The sequence below is a fragment of the Trichosurus vulpecula genome, chromosome 9 (genome assembly GCF_011100635.1).
Source record: "Trichosurus vulpecula isolate mTriVul1 chromosome 9, mTriVul1.pri, whole genome shotgun sequence".
Lineage (NCBI taxonomy): Eukaryota > Metazoa > Chordata > Mammalia > Diprotodontia > Phalangeridae > Trichosurus > Trichosurus vulpecula.
In genome coordinates, this window is record NC_050581.1 from 195,355,932 (window position 1) to 195,373,730 (window position 17,799).

At 43.5% G+C, this 17,799-nt stretch overlaps 1 protein-coding gene across 1 annotated transcript in view; it reads right to left on the minus strand.

The window, feature by feature from the left end:
* CACNA2D3 (calcium voltage-gated channel auxiliary subunit alpha2delta 3) overlaps positions 1–17,799 on the minus strand; it is a 748,342-nt gene that overhangs the window by 253,865 nt on the left and 476,678 nt on the right. The window contains exon 15 of the mRNA XM_036739688.1: positions 16,856–16,930. Within this exon, the coding sequence (XP_036595583.1) occupies positions 16,856–16,930 (75 nt within the window). The remainder of the gene's footprint in view (positions 1–16,855; positions 16,931–17,799) is intronic.

The window sequence follows — 17,799 nt, forward strand, 5'->3', positions numbered from 1 at the left end:
ACTTCAGCTGTGTGGGCCTGGGCAATTCACTTAACCTATCTGGGCTTTAGTTTTCTCATCTATAAAATAAGGGGTTGGACTAGATAACCTTCTAGCTCTAACTATAGGATGACTATGACCCCCCCATCCTTGATATATGAGAATATATCCTCTATAGGAAAAATCTTCACAAGTGCTGGAGTCCTGCCCTTATTTCTCTTGACATCGTGGGCATTCAGAGGAACATGCTGGTTATGCATCAGTCACATGTGGTGTAGTGAGTAGACCACTGAACCTGGAGTCAGAAAGACCCACATCTAATTCCTCTTTGGAAACTTTCTATCTATATGACCCTGGAAATTCACTTAACCTCAGTTGCCTGGGGTGGGGGGGGGGGCAGTGTGGACTAGATGTCTCCTGAAAGCTATTTCACCTCTGGAACTCTGGTGCTGTCGTTCATCTCTCCTGGTACATGAGCAGCTGCCCTTTGTTTTCAGTCATGGATGATACAATATTCCCATTCGCCACATGCACATTAAGACCAGGGTTAGTGAGGCCATCCCTCTAGTTCATACATACTGTCAGAAGGAGAACATTGAAGAGTGGAGTGAGAGCTGGGGCTCTTTACCCAGTGAACCCCTCGGCCTATGGGATTCCAGTCACCGCTTTAGGACCTTATCATTTGGTGATTATGTAAAACTGACAGCTGCTTATAATTATTTGGGGCTTTGGGTAGAAATCATTAAAACCATCTGCCTTTATCTTAACGCTACCAGACTTAAACCCATGGGGTTGCTCCTACCTAACTTCAAACAGGGCAGTGAGGAAGAAAAGACAGCTCCCCACATTACTAACAAATTTTCAGTGATTCATTTACATGTACAACCAGTTATTTCAACAGCCTTCCAACCTTTAATTATCTTCTAAATATATGTAATTTGGGACTGCTAATTAGATAGCAATTTAATGCTCTCATAGGGATTCAGATGCACTGTTGCTTTTTTTTAAATGTAAACTCCAATAAGAATCATCCCTGGTGTGCAAATGACTTCATTCTTTGGTGATTCAATGAACTCGAGAAGCTTGTGCACTGGGCAAAATATTGCACAATTCAGCTTTCAGCTCTATCTAAAGATGAGTCTTTGATCACAGGAAGGGTGAGCTGAGGTTAACTGGGCCTCTGAGCTGGCCACAGACAGACACAAAAAGAGAGGATAGGAGGGACAGAGGGAGAGAACGAGAGAGGGAGGGAGGGAGAGAGAGAGAGAGAGAGAGAGAGAGAGAGAATGAGAAAGACAAAGAAAGACAGAAACAAGAGACAGACTCCTAGTTGAAGCCTAACCCCACTTCCGGAGGTCACTGATGTTTCACCTGGGCCCACATGTGTCACTGTTCCTAGAAGAATCTATGGATCTGAAATGGAGGATGCTGCTTGTCTCATCCATCCTCATGCTGATCTCTTTGTGTGTGTGTGTGTGTGTGTGTGTGTGTGTGTGTGTGTGTGTGTGTTGTGTGTCTACATGCGCGTGTGCGCTTGCCATTATCCAGCTGGCCACTGTGTTAATTAAGACTTAGTGGCTTCCCCAGGGCAGCAGAGAGCAAGGGAGTGTTTTGCTCAAAGCCCTGAGCCTCTGTTTCCGGTGTAATCTTTACCCCCGTAGCGAGGGATCTTGAAATTGCATAAAGATGGGCTTGCGTTGGGAGAGAAGCTCTTGATCAATGAGATGACATTTCCCAGTGATAGAAACCAGGGCTGCAGTCTGAGCCTTGCATCATCCCTTGCATTCTTGAACCAAGGCTACTAGAACAGCTGAGGCTCACAGGCCCCAGGAGGCCAGGGGGCTTGAAACGAATCTATAGAAAGCTGTATAAGATCATTATTCAACATAAAGCATGGAATTACATTTTGATGAGGTTAGGCGTGCTAATTCATCATAGGTGATGGCACACAGACAGTCTCAGGTACAGGCCCAGAAAGGAGATTAACAGGAGAAACCGAGAGGTCAGTGTATGTCCTACAGAAATTTGGCCTCCCCATCAGATCCTGTGTAGTGGCAAGCTTCTGCCAAAGAATAAAGAAATCAACTCTCCCATACTACTCCAAATCAAATTTCCTTAAGGGACCCCACCCTCAGCTAAATTAACAACATGAAGCCACTGCTTCCTGTTCTTTGAACCACATGTGTGGATATTACATATAGGCAGGGTCTATAGCAAACAAATGACATGGCTGTTGGGGGCCTGGAACAGCAAAGGAAAAGTGGAAGGAAAGGAAAAAAATCATGGTTGCATTGTCAATGCCCAGATGAGATGGGATGTTGAATGGGGACGAGGTGACTAGGGGCAAAGCTGGGGCAGGTCATGTAGGAAACTCCAGTTAAGCAAAGGTGATGGTCATCTACTAGCAATTTCAAGTCTTTCCTGTTAGCAAACAAATATTTGCACAATAAGCCTGGAGATACTCATTTTCTTGGAGGCTAGAACCAACCGAAGAAGACTGATTTCACAGCTGAAGCTTTGCTCAGAGGGGCGATAGAGCAGAACAGAAAGATATTGGACTTGGAATCAGGAAGGCTTGGGTTCAAATCCTGCCCTAGATACTGGCTGTGCGACCCTAAGTAATAGTAATAAGAACGGCAGCAGCAGCTGGATATTCCACATTGCTTTAAGCACTTCATGCGTGTTATCTCACTAAACCTCGAGTCCCTGAACTTCTCTGGATCTCGGTCTCTACATCTGTCAAAATGAGGAAGATGAATTTGATGATCTTGTCTCTTCAAACTCTAGATATCTTGGCCTCTAAGCCAAGACTTTCCTCCAGGCATTTTCCTTCCCCTTTCCTCAGCATCCTTCAGGACATAGGTCCTTAAAGCTCAACTGTATTCCCTTGATCACAAGTGACCTCCCTGCAACAGTTTGTAGAAGCATACGCATGTTCTGGCTAGAAGATGCACGAAGAACAGCAATGGGTGGAAGTGACAAAGCAGCCTGGGTAGGAGGACAAACTTCCTGCCAATTAGAGGTGTCCATTAATGGAATGGATTGCCTCAGCAAGGAGAAACTTTCCTCTCACTGATGATCTTCAAGAAAAGTCGAGATTTCCTCCTGTCAAGGATGATGTAAGAGATTCTTGTTCACAAATGGGTTGGACTGGATAGCCTCTGAGGTCCCTTCTAGCTCCAAGCTTCTGTAGTTTTGGGAATATACACACATAAACACACACACACACACACACACTAACACATTCACTTACACATGCTCACACATACTCTCTCACACACACTCACACATTTACAAACACACTCACACTCTCACACACTTACATATGGAAGTTTCCCAATATGCTACTGGGATGCTGCCTGTGCATTCTTCCTATTCTATCTGATATCATTGTTATCTCTATTCATGGCTAATCTTCCTTGATTGAATACAGGCTCCCAGAGGAGATGGAACTTGTCTAATCCAATAATTGAATTCTCCTCCACACCTCACACAAGAATATGCATGTTGTTGGTGTTCAACACACATTTGTGGAATGAATGAAAATAAACACTTATTAAGCACTATGTGCTAACATAATGGCTTGAGTACAAAGAGAAAATGAGAGACTGCCTGTTCTCCGAGAGTTCACGCTCTAATTGGGGAATATGGCATGTAATATGAATGAACCAATGGCTTTGTGTTCAAAGGCCCAACACCATCATGTCCAGTGATCCATGGTCCAGCCATTAGTGGAACAGGGAAGGTGACCTTTCAATGTCAAGATCCAAATCTCCCTTGTGTAACCTTCTCCAATCCAACCCTGCGGCCTGTGGAGACGTTCCCCCTTTCTTGGGATGTCCTACAAAGTTGGTGTTCACATCGCTTAGTCTCGGACCAAATCCTGGCCAAGAGCCCTATCAACATTTGCTGAACTATATCTCATCGTTTACTCTGCTTCTTGCTTTTCTCAGCAAAGGGCCAAGGAAGGAGGGATAATTTATGGAACTGCTGTTCCAATGTAGTGTGAGCCACAGGGCCTGACACATAGTAGGTGCTACAAAGGTTTATTCCCTTCCCTCTTCTTTGTGACTGATCCAGAGGTTAATTTCCTGACTCTGCTGAGTGCTGAGAACAGCACTCCAAACTCTAGCATCTTCAATGCCCTCCCAGTACCTCGCACTCATCTTCTCTCCAATTAGAATATTAAAGTGGCTTTCAGACATTCCAGTGCAAACATGTCTGCTGTTACTCTCACTGTGCTTGGCAATTTGGGAAGGGACTGATTTATGGACCTGAATGATGCAGAATTGTCCAACAGAGACCTCTCTTAAAAAGAGAATGATGACCAAATATCCCAACTACCCCCCACCTTTGGCCCCCTCTACACAAACTGGGCATATTCCAAATAGGTCTAAGCTGAGTCTCCCTCCCTGTCCCTTTGAAGAGATAGCAGCAGACCCAGATTGACAGCCGGCAGCAGCCTTGATCATGATGGCAGTGCTACGGCGCCACCTAATGGTCAATCTTGCTTAATTCATCTTGAGCCCATCTGCAGGTGAGGAATTAGGAGACAGATGGAAATCTGGAAAACCTCTGAAAAGCAGCTAAGTGGACCGGAGCTCTTGCCCACAATGAGAAGCAGATAGGACTCGTGTGTGTGTGTGTGTGTGTGTGTGTGTGTGTGTGTGTGTGTGTGTGTGTGTGTGCCTGCATGTGCCTGTGTGTGTGTGTGATATAATTAATTCAGTCTAGAGGTTGCCACCCACCTCAATAATGGAGCAGTGGGGACACTACTGACCAGTAGATCCTAAGGATTAGGGGAGTGCCTGGCCAAAGCTGAACTCCTTCTAAGTATGAGGCTCCAATGGGCCCCTTTTCCCCACTACTATGGATTTTTATCCATGCATTGTAGAGGCTTGGAAAAAAAGGAAAGAAATAGACCCTATCATAAGAGACATGACCTTATATCAGCTGCTTGTAACCAAACCTGGGGTCCAGTGGACCTCTGCATAGATTTCAGGGGGCTTATTAGCTGAGACAGAGAAATAGACATGTGTATACATACACATGCACATATATGCTTATTAACTTTTAACTGAAATTAGCATTTTCTTTCATTACAATTTCTTTAAAAAAGGACTATTCTGAGAACTGGAGCACAGGTTTCATCATATGGCCAAAGGGTTCCATGATGCCAGGAAGGTGAAAAACTGGGTCTTGGGGAAACAGGAAGAACAGTGTTTTAAAATCTAGGATCCTGAGAAGCCTTAGTGGCCAAGTCTCTTAGATTGAAAGAGGAAACAGGGGTGCGTGCAGCATATGTGAATGGGAGTGGGGAGGAGAGGAAGAGAAGAAAAAATAGAGACAGGATGTTTTATTCTCTAGACAGAGATGATGTGCGCAGGATCGGTGGCCTTGCTTTCCTTGCCACCCGCCTCCAGTCAGTAATACCACCCAAGTGGAAAAAGTGCTTAACAACTGGCAATAGTAAGTCATTTGATTCTTACCCCTTTATGATTATTCCCATTTTGCAGATGAGGACACAGAGGCTGACCTACCCAGCCAGGATCACATAGCTAGGAAGCATCTGAGGGTAGATTTGAACCGAGGCCTTCCTGAGTGCAGGGCCAGCAGTCTATTCACTAGCCCCTTAGCTGCCCCCAGTCACCAGTCACATGATGCAGATTCAAACCCCAGCTCTGTCAGTCAGTCGGTCAATCAGTGAATAAACAATTATTAAGCACCTATTATGTATCAGGTACTATACAAAAAGGGTAATGACTGGTCCCTGACCTTGGGCAGCTCAACAGCCTCAAAGGAGGCAACATGAAAATAGGAAATTTGGGGAAAGCCATGTATGGGATAAATTGTGGTTGATCAGCAAAGGAAAGGCAGCAGAAATACGGGCAATTAGGGAGAGCTTTCTGTAGAAGATGAGGTCTTAGCCAGGCCTTGGAGGCAACTGGAGAACTGGGGAGGGAGAGGTGAAGAAGGAGAGCATCCTAGGCACAGGGGCCAGCCAGAGGAAGTGCCCAGAGCTGAGAGATGAAGGGTTTTGTTGGAAGGACAGGGAAGCCGGTGGCACCAGATCAAAATGTGTGAGAGGAAGAGGGAAGGAGGCAGAATATGAAGGAAGACTAGAAAGGGGAGGGGAGGGCACTCGATTATGAAGGGCATTGAGGGCCAGATGATTTTGTATTTGATCCTGAAGGTGATAGGGAGACAATGGAGTATATCGAGGGGGAGAGGTGCAGAAAAAGGGTGGGACCTGAGCTTTAGGAAAATCACTTTGCCATAAATAAATGCAAGATGGATTGGAGTAGGGAGAGACTTGTGGTGACTAAACCAATCAGCAAGCTACTGTGGTAGTCTAAGCATGAGGATTAGTTCTGCCTCTTACTACTTATGTGGCCATAAGTTATTTGCCCAAATCTTGGCCTCGGTTTCCTGATCTGTAAAATGCTGAGTTTGGACTATGTGATCTCTAAGATTCCTTCCAGCTCTAGAGCTATGGTCCTAAAACTGTGATAAAAGACAATAAATAATCAAATGTCAGAGTGTGTGCTACAGATTAGCACATCATAATCCAAAATGGTCTAACCTTCGGGCTACTTAAGGTTGGGTTCAAAAGAGCCAACCAGTCATCCACTGAAGCCTGCCTTTCACCATTTACAAGACAGCTGTGCCTTGTCACTTTCACATCATCATTCCCAGGTGCTCTCCAACCTCTCCACTGCCCAGGATCTTCCTGGTCCTGCATTCTTGGGACCACACTATTGGGGACTTCAGAACATGCCTAGATCACCTAGCATAGAGGTACCCAAGGGGGCTTGTCTGGGCATTGCCCAGCAGGGAGCCACTCTGTATTCTCTGCCCTACAGATAGGGACGGCCTTCTTTCCTCACTGTGTAGCCTGTATGTATATGCATACATACATATATAATCATTAACTTTTAACTAAAATTAGCATTTTCTTTCATTACAAATTTTTATAATTGAATAATTTTATAATAAAATTTATAATCTCTGACATTCTTTCTGGTTCATAATCTTTCCTGCTTAGTCTTTCCTGCTGCATATACTGCACACAGAGGGTAAAGATCCTAGTTTATCCATCGTATGGGTGCCACGAACTGAAGCAGTGAGAAGATGATTTCTTTCCCCTGCTGTCCTTCACTTTTACTCTGAAACTGAAAAAAATAGACATGGGGGTATTGGTTTCTATTATGTGTTGTTTGTCCTTCTCAGTTTCAAGTGCTGGTGATGATCCTCACCAGACTTGGGAGTTGGTGCCATAACAATTTTGAAGCCAGGATTCCAGATGGGGTCTTAAAGCCAGCTCACCCAGCACAGAAACCCTGGTAAGCCAAGGTGCCTGGGACTCAAGCCCAAGGGGACCACATAGGAGAGGTGTAATGGAATATACTTGGCTTTCCAGCAGTGAGAACCAGGGCACTCATGACTACACTGTCTTGGACACAAGACTGTGGGCAAGGGGCTCTTACTGCCATTTGAATTGGGTCCTTCTGAATCTCTTTCTTCCCTGAGCCTTTGGTGGAAAATTGGTTCCTATACTGTTTTGGTAGTTGATGTTGCCTCGGTCTCTCTGCTTGGGGCCTTGAGACAAATGTTGGTGAGCTATCCATAATGCATATTCTGAGTGATACTCTGCCAGGAAGTTGATTTGGAATTTATGTTCTTCTCTAAAAGGAAGACAGAGAGAGGTGCCTGGAACTCATGAGGTCCAATACTAGTGAAAGAGAAAGATGAGAAAGGGGAGAAGGAAGAAGGAAGGGAGAAAAGGAAGGAGGGAAAGAGAGGGAGAGAGAGAGAGAGAAAGGAAGGAAGGAAGGAAAAAGAAAGGAAGGAAGAAGGAAGGAAAGAAGTTTCTTACATTGCACAGATCTCAAAGTGACCTATAAAAATGATGAAGGAGGTAAAAAGGATATTACAAAATTGCACTAATCTTGGATTATATGTAACCTGAATGACATTAAAAGTTTGATACAGAACCACGTGTGGGAGTTCTCCGGAGATGCTCTACTGTATTTGCTGGCTCCAGTTCTGGGCATATTTTCTGCCTGTTCCTCGCAGGGTCCTCCATTAGGTCCGGTCCCCATCCCAGGCATACTTGTGCTGTCATGGGGGTGGGGAGAGCCCAGACAGGGCTGCTCACAGCTGCCTGGGCCCTCCCCCTGGAGATGTCTCCTGCAGAAGCACACTGCCCCCCCCCTCCTTCCTTCAGGACATACTGCCCAAGCTCCAAGTACCAATTAACTTAATAATAGAATGCATAAATGCTGTCACCTTGTATAAAGGTATACACGCTATGAGCTTGAGGTCACTGTTTCACTTCTGTCCATTTTTCCTCTGTTTGGCGTAATGTCTGGCATGTAATTGTCAGGTAATAAATCCTTGTTGCTTGATTAAACCTTAATAATTTTTATTTGAATAATGTTTTAAAGGCTGCAAAGTGCTACCCATATGTCATTTCATATCGTGCTTACAGTGACCGTTAGGTAGCTGCTATTGATAGCCTCATTTTCCCGAGGAAGAAACTGAAGTTCAGAGAGCACAGAGAGGAAACAGAAGGTCAGTACACTGACGATGGTCATACAACTAGTAAATGGCCAGTACAGGCTTTGAACTCAGGTGTTACACACTCAGCATCCAGGGATTCATTCAATAGACCATGTTGCATGCAGCCTTTTCGAGATCGTAGATGATTGAAAGCTCAGATGTATCACTAACGCACTGGATGACAGAGTCAGAATCCAAAACCATCTAGACACCTTAGATATTTTGTTGAACTCCACTAAGATCATTAAAGGCGGGAGGATGATTGAAACAGGCCTGGGGTAGGGGTGCACGTGGGGCACAACCCTGGGACCTCATTGTCATTGTGAGGAAACAACCCTTGGGAAGAAAGCTGAAGGAAAACCACTCTGCCGCTCTGACTCTTAGAGAGATTTCTGGGGAACTGAAAGGTCAGGGGTGAGATACAGAGGCATAGAGCCAGCATATACAAGAGCTAGAACTGGAACCCAGCTCTTTCTGCCACTGAGGCCAGTTGTCTGTGAACTACTGAAGACAGGTCAACCTTTGCTTACACTAATTTTATGATCAAATATCCTAAGTGCACCTGGAATCTTTGGCTCCAAATAACCTCAAGCCACAGGAAGGATGGGTGAGGCATGGTTGGATGTGATCAGATTGTCCAAAAAACATCTGGACATAAGAGTGGACTGCAAACTTAGTGGGGGTCAAGAGCATGACAGAGAAGGGAAAAACAAATCGATGAGACCCAAGGTCCTGAGGTCAATGAGACCCTGGGGCTTGGAGCTGCATTATGAGAGGCCCAGGGTTCCAGGAATAAAGTACTTAGAGTTCCCTTGAATTCTGCCCCAGTCAGATATCAGCTGGAGTTGTGGTTGTTTCAGTCACCTCCGACTCTCACTGACCCCATTTGGGGTTTCCTGGCCAAGATATTCAAGTGATTTGCCATTTCCTTCTCCAGCTCATTTTACAGATGAGGAAACTAAGGCAAATAGCATTAGGGTCATGCAGGTAAGAAGTGTCTGAGGCTGGATTTGAACTCAGGAAGATGAATCTTCTGAATTCCAGGCCTAGCACTTTATCCGCTCTGCCACCTAGCTGCCCCTATCAGATGGAGTACTGTGTTCAGTCATATTTTAGGACCCCGCTAAAAAATCCCAAAACAAACAATCCACTGAAAAACTGAAGAGCATTCACAGGACACTGAAAGACTTTGAAAGCAAATCATATAAGCCTAGATTGGAGGAAGTGGGTTGGTTGGTGGTGGTTGTTTTGGGGGGGGTTGTTTTTCTTTTTCCCTAGGAGAAAAGAAGGATGAGGGCAAACCAGATCCCCATATTTGAAGGTCTATCCTTCGGGAGAAGGGAGGCAGGGCCCCCTCTTAGCCTCCAATTGCTGAACAAGGAGGAATGGGCAGAATTTGCTAACTGGGCAAATTTAGGCTAGCTTTAATGTGGGAGGGGAAGAGACACATGCAGAAGTGGATCAGGCTGGCTTAAGGCCCAGGGAGGCAGTGATAGACAGCAGGACCTGAGTTTGACTCCTTTCTCAGAAACATTAGCTGTGTGACCTTGGCCAAGTCCCTTACCTTCCTTCAGACTGTCTCCTTGTTTATTCAAATGGGGCTTATCATTGTTGTTGTAAGGATAAAATGAGATAATATTTGCAAAGCACTTTGAGGAGCTTAATGCACTATGTAAATGGTAGCCATCAAGATCATAACTATTAACATGATTCTTATCATTATCATGACTCTCTTTCACTGAAGGCCTTTAAGCCAGGCATAGATGACTACTTTGTAGTGGGGATGCTTTTTTGGTGGGGGGGAGCTTTAGAGGGCAGTCTCTGTGGTCCCTACCAACTCAAAGATTCTGTGAAGGTTCTTCTCAATATGTTTACTAGATTTAACAAGGGAGTAGGGAAGGCTGGCCCCATAAGGTATTGGCAGGAAGTCTATCTGCTGAGAAGACCCCAGAGATGAACTGAGCAAAGAACGCTTATCTGTAACAAAACAGGACCTTAGAATCACTGCCAAGATCCATGAAATCAAAGAAGCCTTTCTGAGGCCAGTCCACATGTGTGAGCTGCTTTGGAGATGCTACATGCTTCACACCCAACAATTGTACATGTTTTAAACAAATATTGGATGAAATCAAGTCAAACAGAGTTGGGGGAGAAGATTGCACCGGACAAAAGACAGAAATATTGGTTGTGTGCTTGAGTGAAGGCTTTGCCTTGGCTCTGACCACCACAGCCAGAAGAGCCGGAGGGGCTCGTGGAGAAAGGCTAAATGAGTTCTTGCGAGTCTGCTTTCTGGCTGTCCTCAGCCTGGCCCTCACATCCTTTTGTGTTTCATAGCTGGTCTTTCTTGGCAAAAAGCAGAGGAGACATCCCCAACAAAGGAGGATTCTGTGACTCAGGTTTGTAATATCGGGAGTGATCCTTTCCTACCCATGCTCGCCAGGGATGCTACTATTCAGGGCTTTCCTCAGGGAGGATCCCAGCCAATATGGCCTGCTGCCCAGGGCAGACAAGCAGGTGCCCAGAAAAAAAAAAAAAAGAAATTGTCTCCTTTAAAAGTTTCCATTCCAAACCAATGAAAGAGTAAAGAACTGCAGTGCTTGAATCAGTCACCCATCCGTCCTTCCACTGATTCTGCCATTCAATACATATTCATGGGGTATTTACTATGTCTGAGGCACGATGCCATGGTGTGGTAAGGATGCCAAGACAGGTAAGATAACCCCTTGACTTCCAACCAATAAAGCAAGCAGGTATTAAGTAACTGCTGTGTGTCAGGCTCTGGGGATAAAAATATAAATACAGAAAAAGGCTGCCTTCAACAGGTTCAGATTCCACTGGGTAAACATAAAGGGTTGATCAATAGAAATAAATCCACAGTCATTTGAAAGATAACAGGCCTCGAGATCAGGAGACCTCAGCTCTAATGCTGCAGTGGGCCAAGAAGCTCTCTGAAGTCAGAGGGCCTGGGGTTAAAAGCCACTGACAGTCACTGGTCCTTGTAGTCCTGGCGCACCTGCCCACTGGCACTCTGGTTGGTGCCATGCTTTTCTTCTTGCTACCTTCCAGGCAGAGGACATGAAGCCAGGCGACAGCACAATATAGTAGGAACAATGCTAGGTTTGGATTCTTCGAGTCTGGGTTCAAATCCCAGTTCTGCTATACTACCCATATGACCCCAGGTCACCTGCTTATTAACCTCCATGGGCTCAGAAGAACTGGGACCAATGATCTCTGAGTCTCTAGCTCTGGTATTATTTCACTCTCACCCACTGCTCTTCCAAATCCAAGTTCATTTTCAAGGCCTGAGACTGTCTGTCCCACCAAACCTCCCCTGACTACCCCAGTCCATACTTACTTCCCCCTTCTTGGGATTGAAGAGGGAGTAGTGGGAAAAGTATTGCTTCTGGATCCAGAAGACCTTAGAATCACTGCCAGGATCTATGAAATCAAAACCAACTCTGCCATGTAGTCTCTGTGGGACCTTGTGCCTCCTGGGGGCTATATTTCTTCATATGTCAAAAGAAGGGCTGGGTTCCACAGTCCCTTCTACCATATAAACCTATGAGAATAAGAGCTTCTCCTGTCTTTCTTGATAGTGCAATGGAGGTTGGATGCTCACCCATTCAGAGCTGGCCATTTAGGCTAAGCGTCTAATTGTACAGATGAGGATATTGAAAGACAGAGAGGTTGAGACTTGTTCAGAATCACACAACTAGTTAGGATCAAGGTGGGGATTTAAAGGTGTCTTCCTGCCTACTTGTCCAGTACTTTATCCACAATCATGGGATTGGGAAGTAGAAGATGGCCTCTAGAGGTTATCTGCTCTAATCTCCTCATCTGAGAGATGAGGAAGCTGAGGAAGCTGAGAGGACAAATGAAGTCACTGTTCCCTCTGTGTACTACCCAGATTGAAAGCACTTTGCAAGCTGGGATGGATGGCTCTAATGTTACCTCGGCCTCTCCAAAATGCCTAGCACAGGGTCCTTAAGAATGTCCTCTTTGGTGACTGACATCAGATTTACATCATTCAGTTCTGTCTCCCCAGATATATTGGAAGATCATGGTTGTAATGAAGAAAATACTAACTTTGCTTTCAAAGGACCACTATTCAAATCTCATTTATTTCATCACTACCTATGTGATATTAAGTAAATCACTCAGTTACCTCACCTCTAGGCCTCACTTACCTCACCTCTAAGATCCCTTCCAGTCTTGAATGTATGATGCTCTGATCCTCCTGTTGGGGCTATAGAAGGAGGGCAGAGGCCATGACTTCCATTTTCTCATATTCCCAGAAGAGTCTGGGAATGCAATTCAATTCAAAATGCATTTCTTAAGTCTCTGCCATGGGAGGATAAAGTGGGAAATGACAGTTCTTCCTCTCAGGCATTTTCATTTCATGTGGTGAGATAAGGCCTGTGCATAGATAGCTCTAACAGGAGGAAGAATAAGAGAGGACAAGAAAGTGGTCCTGGAAAAGGGGGCTCATAAATTGGAGGAAAGCAATGAAAGTCAAGTGGAGGTAAGTGGCAGTCAAGGAAGATTCCTGCATGGTGTAGCAAAGAGAGAGAATCACCAGGTGAGGGTGTGGGGTGTGGGAAGAAGAGGATACTCCATGCAGGAGGTATGGAATGAGCAAAGGGGTATCCAGGGAAGAGGAAGGGAGAAACTCTCTTGGCTGGAACCTGGTGAAGAGTCTGAGATAAGGCAGGAAAGGTAGTTGGGAATCAGATTGTGGGGGGCCTTGGATTATGGGATGGCCTTAGAAAATGGACCTCAAGATTGATGACAGACTTACAGACTTTGAATTAGACAAAACCTAGGGCTCATCATGGCCAACTATTTCATTGTTCCTGTGATGGAATTGAGACTGAGAGAGGGAAAACATGCTGCCTGAAAGAACCAAATGCAAGTTAGCAGGTTTTCAATAAGGATCTATCTACTGATCAACTAACACATTTCTAGTGTATCCTGGAGAATATTGGGATGGGTGATGGAGAGAAATCAGAGCCTAAGTTGCTGAGTGAGGATATGAAGCAATGAGGAGCCAGGGACATAAATGCACTGGGGCAAATAAGCACATGACTGTGCTTATCCAATTCTGTGACTCAATGAAACCATCTATAAACATTTAAGGAAAGCTTCCCATGTGGCTGATCCCATCCAGGCTCTTCCTATCTGACCACCTTACAGTTCAACACAGACTGATGAATCAGAGAAACAAGCAGATCAGATGCATTACCATGAGCATGTGTCTAGTATTTTTAAAAAGGAGAGAGAAAGTCATAGCTAGCACTAACGGGGTAAGGGGGATACATTCCTAACATCCTTATGGTGATGCCCTAGAAGATGGTTGACTACTAGTTCTCTCTAAAGCACATCAACATGGAGTTATTAAACATTCTCTCTGTTTCCTTTCTAAAGTGGAATCCTTAGCTAAATCAACCACGAGTTGGAGCCAAGACATCATTTTTTTTTATATTCTTCAAGTGGAGTATTGATTAAACAGTCCATTCAACTCAGACACTTTCAAAAATGGAATAATTAATGTTGGGATGGTTTTGAAAACTCTTCTAACTTAGTTGCTAATTCTAGTTACTAGAACTTCTGCTCAGACTAGTGCCACGTTTTGGGAAGGACACTGACAGTCTAGGGAGATGCCAGTGGAGGACAAGCAAGATGACATAAGACCTCAGGTTCACAAAGATTCATTGAAGGGGAATTTTAGAGAACAGATAACACTGGAAGCACATGATAATTACCTCTTGTCTTTGAAGGGCTGCCCAGGGAGAAGAGGAATGAGATTGATCTTCCTGACCCCAGAAGAAAGAACTAGCAGCAATGGATGGAGGGTGCAAAGTTTCCAGTTTGGGCCTGATTTGGGAAAGGGGATAGAGAAGGAAACTTTTATAACCCTTCCAGCTATCCCAGAGTAGAATAGGCATCCCTTGGATATGGTATCTCCCCGTTATTGGAAGACTTCAAGTAATGGGGTGATAGCCACTCTGGGATTATGAAGAGATTCTGAGGTAAATATGGTAGGTCTCGATGGCCATGGGAGATCTTTCATTCATGAAGACACTATGATTCTTTGGAGAGAGGTAAAATGAACACAAAAGATTTCTACATGTTTCAAAGCAATATTTGTAAACTGAATCACAGGAGATTGTGCTGTTTGAATTGACCTGAAGTTCTCAGAATGTTTCTGCCAGTATCTGACTGAACACTGGCCTAAAAACTGGAGCAATCCGATGATCTGTTCATCTGGATTTATACCAATTGCTAATATATTGACCATTCTAGAAGCAGTTTATGAAATCGATCACCAAAAAATTAGCTCCGATGCACATGTCTGAGTAAAGAGAGCTGCAGTCATGTGGCAGGATCATATGAAAATACTGGAGCTGAGCATTTTCTACTCTCTGCAAAGATGAAAAAGCAACCAAATATGTAGAGATATCAGAAAATGGTGACATGAGATTCCTTGTTTAAAATAGCTTTACTTCTAAAGCAGAGTGAAAGTTACAAAGAGGCTAATTTATACTTGATATAAGGAAAACAGTCCTTATAGTTACAGCTATCCAAAGGTAGGAAGGGGTGATTTGGAATGTTCTAAGTTCCCCTCTTTGGGAGGTCTTTAAGCAAAAGATATTATGGCCACTTGTAAGATATGTTGTAATGGTGACCAGATATTCATGCAGGGGTTGGACTATATGGACCTTCCAGTTCAGAAATTTGGTGTTTGTGATTTTCTGGAATTCATTCATTCTTCATTCATTCATTCATTCATTCATTCTACCAAGTTATCTAGTCTCTACCATGTGCAAGGACCTGAAGGTAAGAAATGATTTTGCTCCCTGGAAAAAGCTCCTGCTCAGAACTGTTGATTGTCTCATTCGATCTTTCCAATCCCCATTTTGAATAAATAAGCAATCAAACACCCAGCTAAATGAAATGAGTAATTCCTAACATCCCTGTCCAACTGAGCCAAACTGGCCTGCCCCTGAAAGGGTAGTGTGCGAAGCATCACTGTCAGGGCCTTCTTTAAACCAAGACTTTCAATAATTCTAATGGAGTTACATATGGGATTAGCTATCCAATTAATTCTGGTCTTTTCTGCAAAAATATTGGTGAAACGGGATATTATGGTAAGTGCCAGCTTGAAACACCCATATGGTGGCCACATGTACCCTGAGATGAATTCATTCATACCAGGACTCTCCCACCAAGACTGAAGGGTGATGGAACTCTATCTAGTGGGAGCGTGTCTAAACAATGAGGCAATCCAGGCTGGAGCCAGCACCCTCACACCGGAGTGTTGTGTCAATAAACATTTGCATAATGAATGCTGCCTCCATCTTTCTAATATTCACAAGCGCCAAATAGGAAAAGAGAGAATATTTCTAGCTGCTAAAAACAATTTTGGCTCTCATTTTTCTTTCCTTTTGTTTTTTATTAAAAAAAATTCCTATTCATCATCCTCACTTCACTAGAGAGGAGGGGCACTATGGGTTTGGAACCCTGTATACCATCCGAATCGGTTGATACATTGGTTAGTTTTATGGAATTGATTTTTGTTACTTTTTTTCTTTTTCTTATTCTTTGTTATGAGGGAGAGCTTTCTGGGTAGAAGAAGAGGGAGAAATCTGTTTGGAAACTAAGGATGATTTAAAAAAACATGAAAGAATGACTTTTAAGTAGCATCCTTCAACACATTTTGGAGTAAATGCCACTTTTAGCTGTCAGGTACAAAATTACTGAAGAGCAATAGAGCAGATCATTGGGAAAGGCAAAATATAATGCTACTTGGCATGGAATAATCATTTAAGGAATGCTCTGTGCTGTGATTATTCAATTGATTGAGTAAAGCCATTTTGATTATTATAAATGCAAACTCCATTATGATGAGCTCTGAGATATGAGGCATTCATATGATTTTAAGAATGGGAATTTTACCTGTTAAACAGCACTTAAACCAAATTGGACACTGCCTAGTGTATGGCTATCTTTCTCTTGCATGAAGATGTTTGTCATAATAGATTTATGTCTATATGAATTTCTTTGTTAGCTAGATCATGCTAATTGATATCAAGTATATAAAATATCTAGTAAAACCCTTATATCTATTACTGGAACATAATAAACAGCCTTTAAAATGGGGAGAGTGGGATAAGCATGAACAAGCAACCATATGAGTGCTCACATGCCTATTTTCAAGAGAGCTTTCTTGAAGCACTGTAAATTCCTATAGAAATGAAGAAAATCCAATTTAATCTCCAGGTTCTGAATAAATGCATAAATACATTAGTCTTACCAAAGGCCTGAGTTCAGGATGTGTCAGGATGTAGCCATTGTTGGTGATTGCAAAAGCATAACCGTGAATCCCCAACTGTCATACAAAAGAAGAAATTAAAAAAAGAGAGAAAAGAAAAGCCATAATTAGCTCAATCCCCTGTGAAACACCAGAGCAGCCCAACATTCAGTAACTAAGAGCTTCAATTTAGCATTCATAACTCTTATCGGCCAAGCATTTCATTAAAATGAACACAAAGCGTTGATCCTTGACATTTGGTGGAAATGAAAGCTTGCCACTGGGATGAGCTTGGTAAATAGCACCATTTTAATATATTACATTTATGCTTGTGAGACACTTCTTCCAAGAAAACAATTCATAACATTTTTTTTCCTTAATGCTTCAAAGGTTTGTGGGCATTTACTAAGAGGTTCTCCAAGTGAATGCTTGTCCTTAGGCCTCCTAGGGGGTGCCAAGAGAACTGGGATACTGACATGAAAGTTCTGGGCCCACTACATTTTTAGGGACCCTCTCCTAGGTGTGCCATAGGAAGTTGTCATTTTCAAGATGATTCGGTGGCTAAATAAATATTGCCTTTCCAACCTTAAAGCTACAAGCCTACACTGAGAGGTTGACTTCACTCCATTGTGTCTCCCCTAAATAGTTTCCCATGCACTTCCACCTACACAAAACCGGAGGGGTAATTGTCAATGCAGGGGCCAATTTGATTTATGGTTTCTGACTCAATGTTGAGATGGGAAATAGTTTGAGAGCAATGAAATGTTTTATTCTCTCTAAAAAGTATGGTAATCAAATTTAACACCGAACTTATTTAAATAATAATCCCAGCTTTTGGACAATATTTCTATTACACAGTTGACTGCACCCACTGGCTACAAATAATTTACCTACAAATAATTCATGTATTAAAACTGCCTTGAGTATAGAACCCCTACTGATATGTC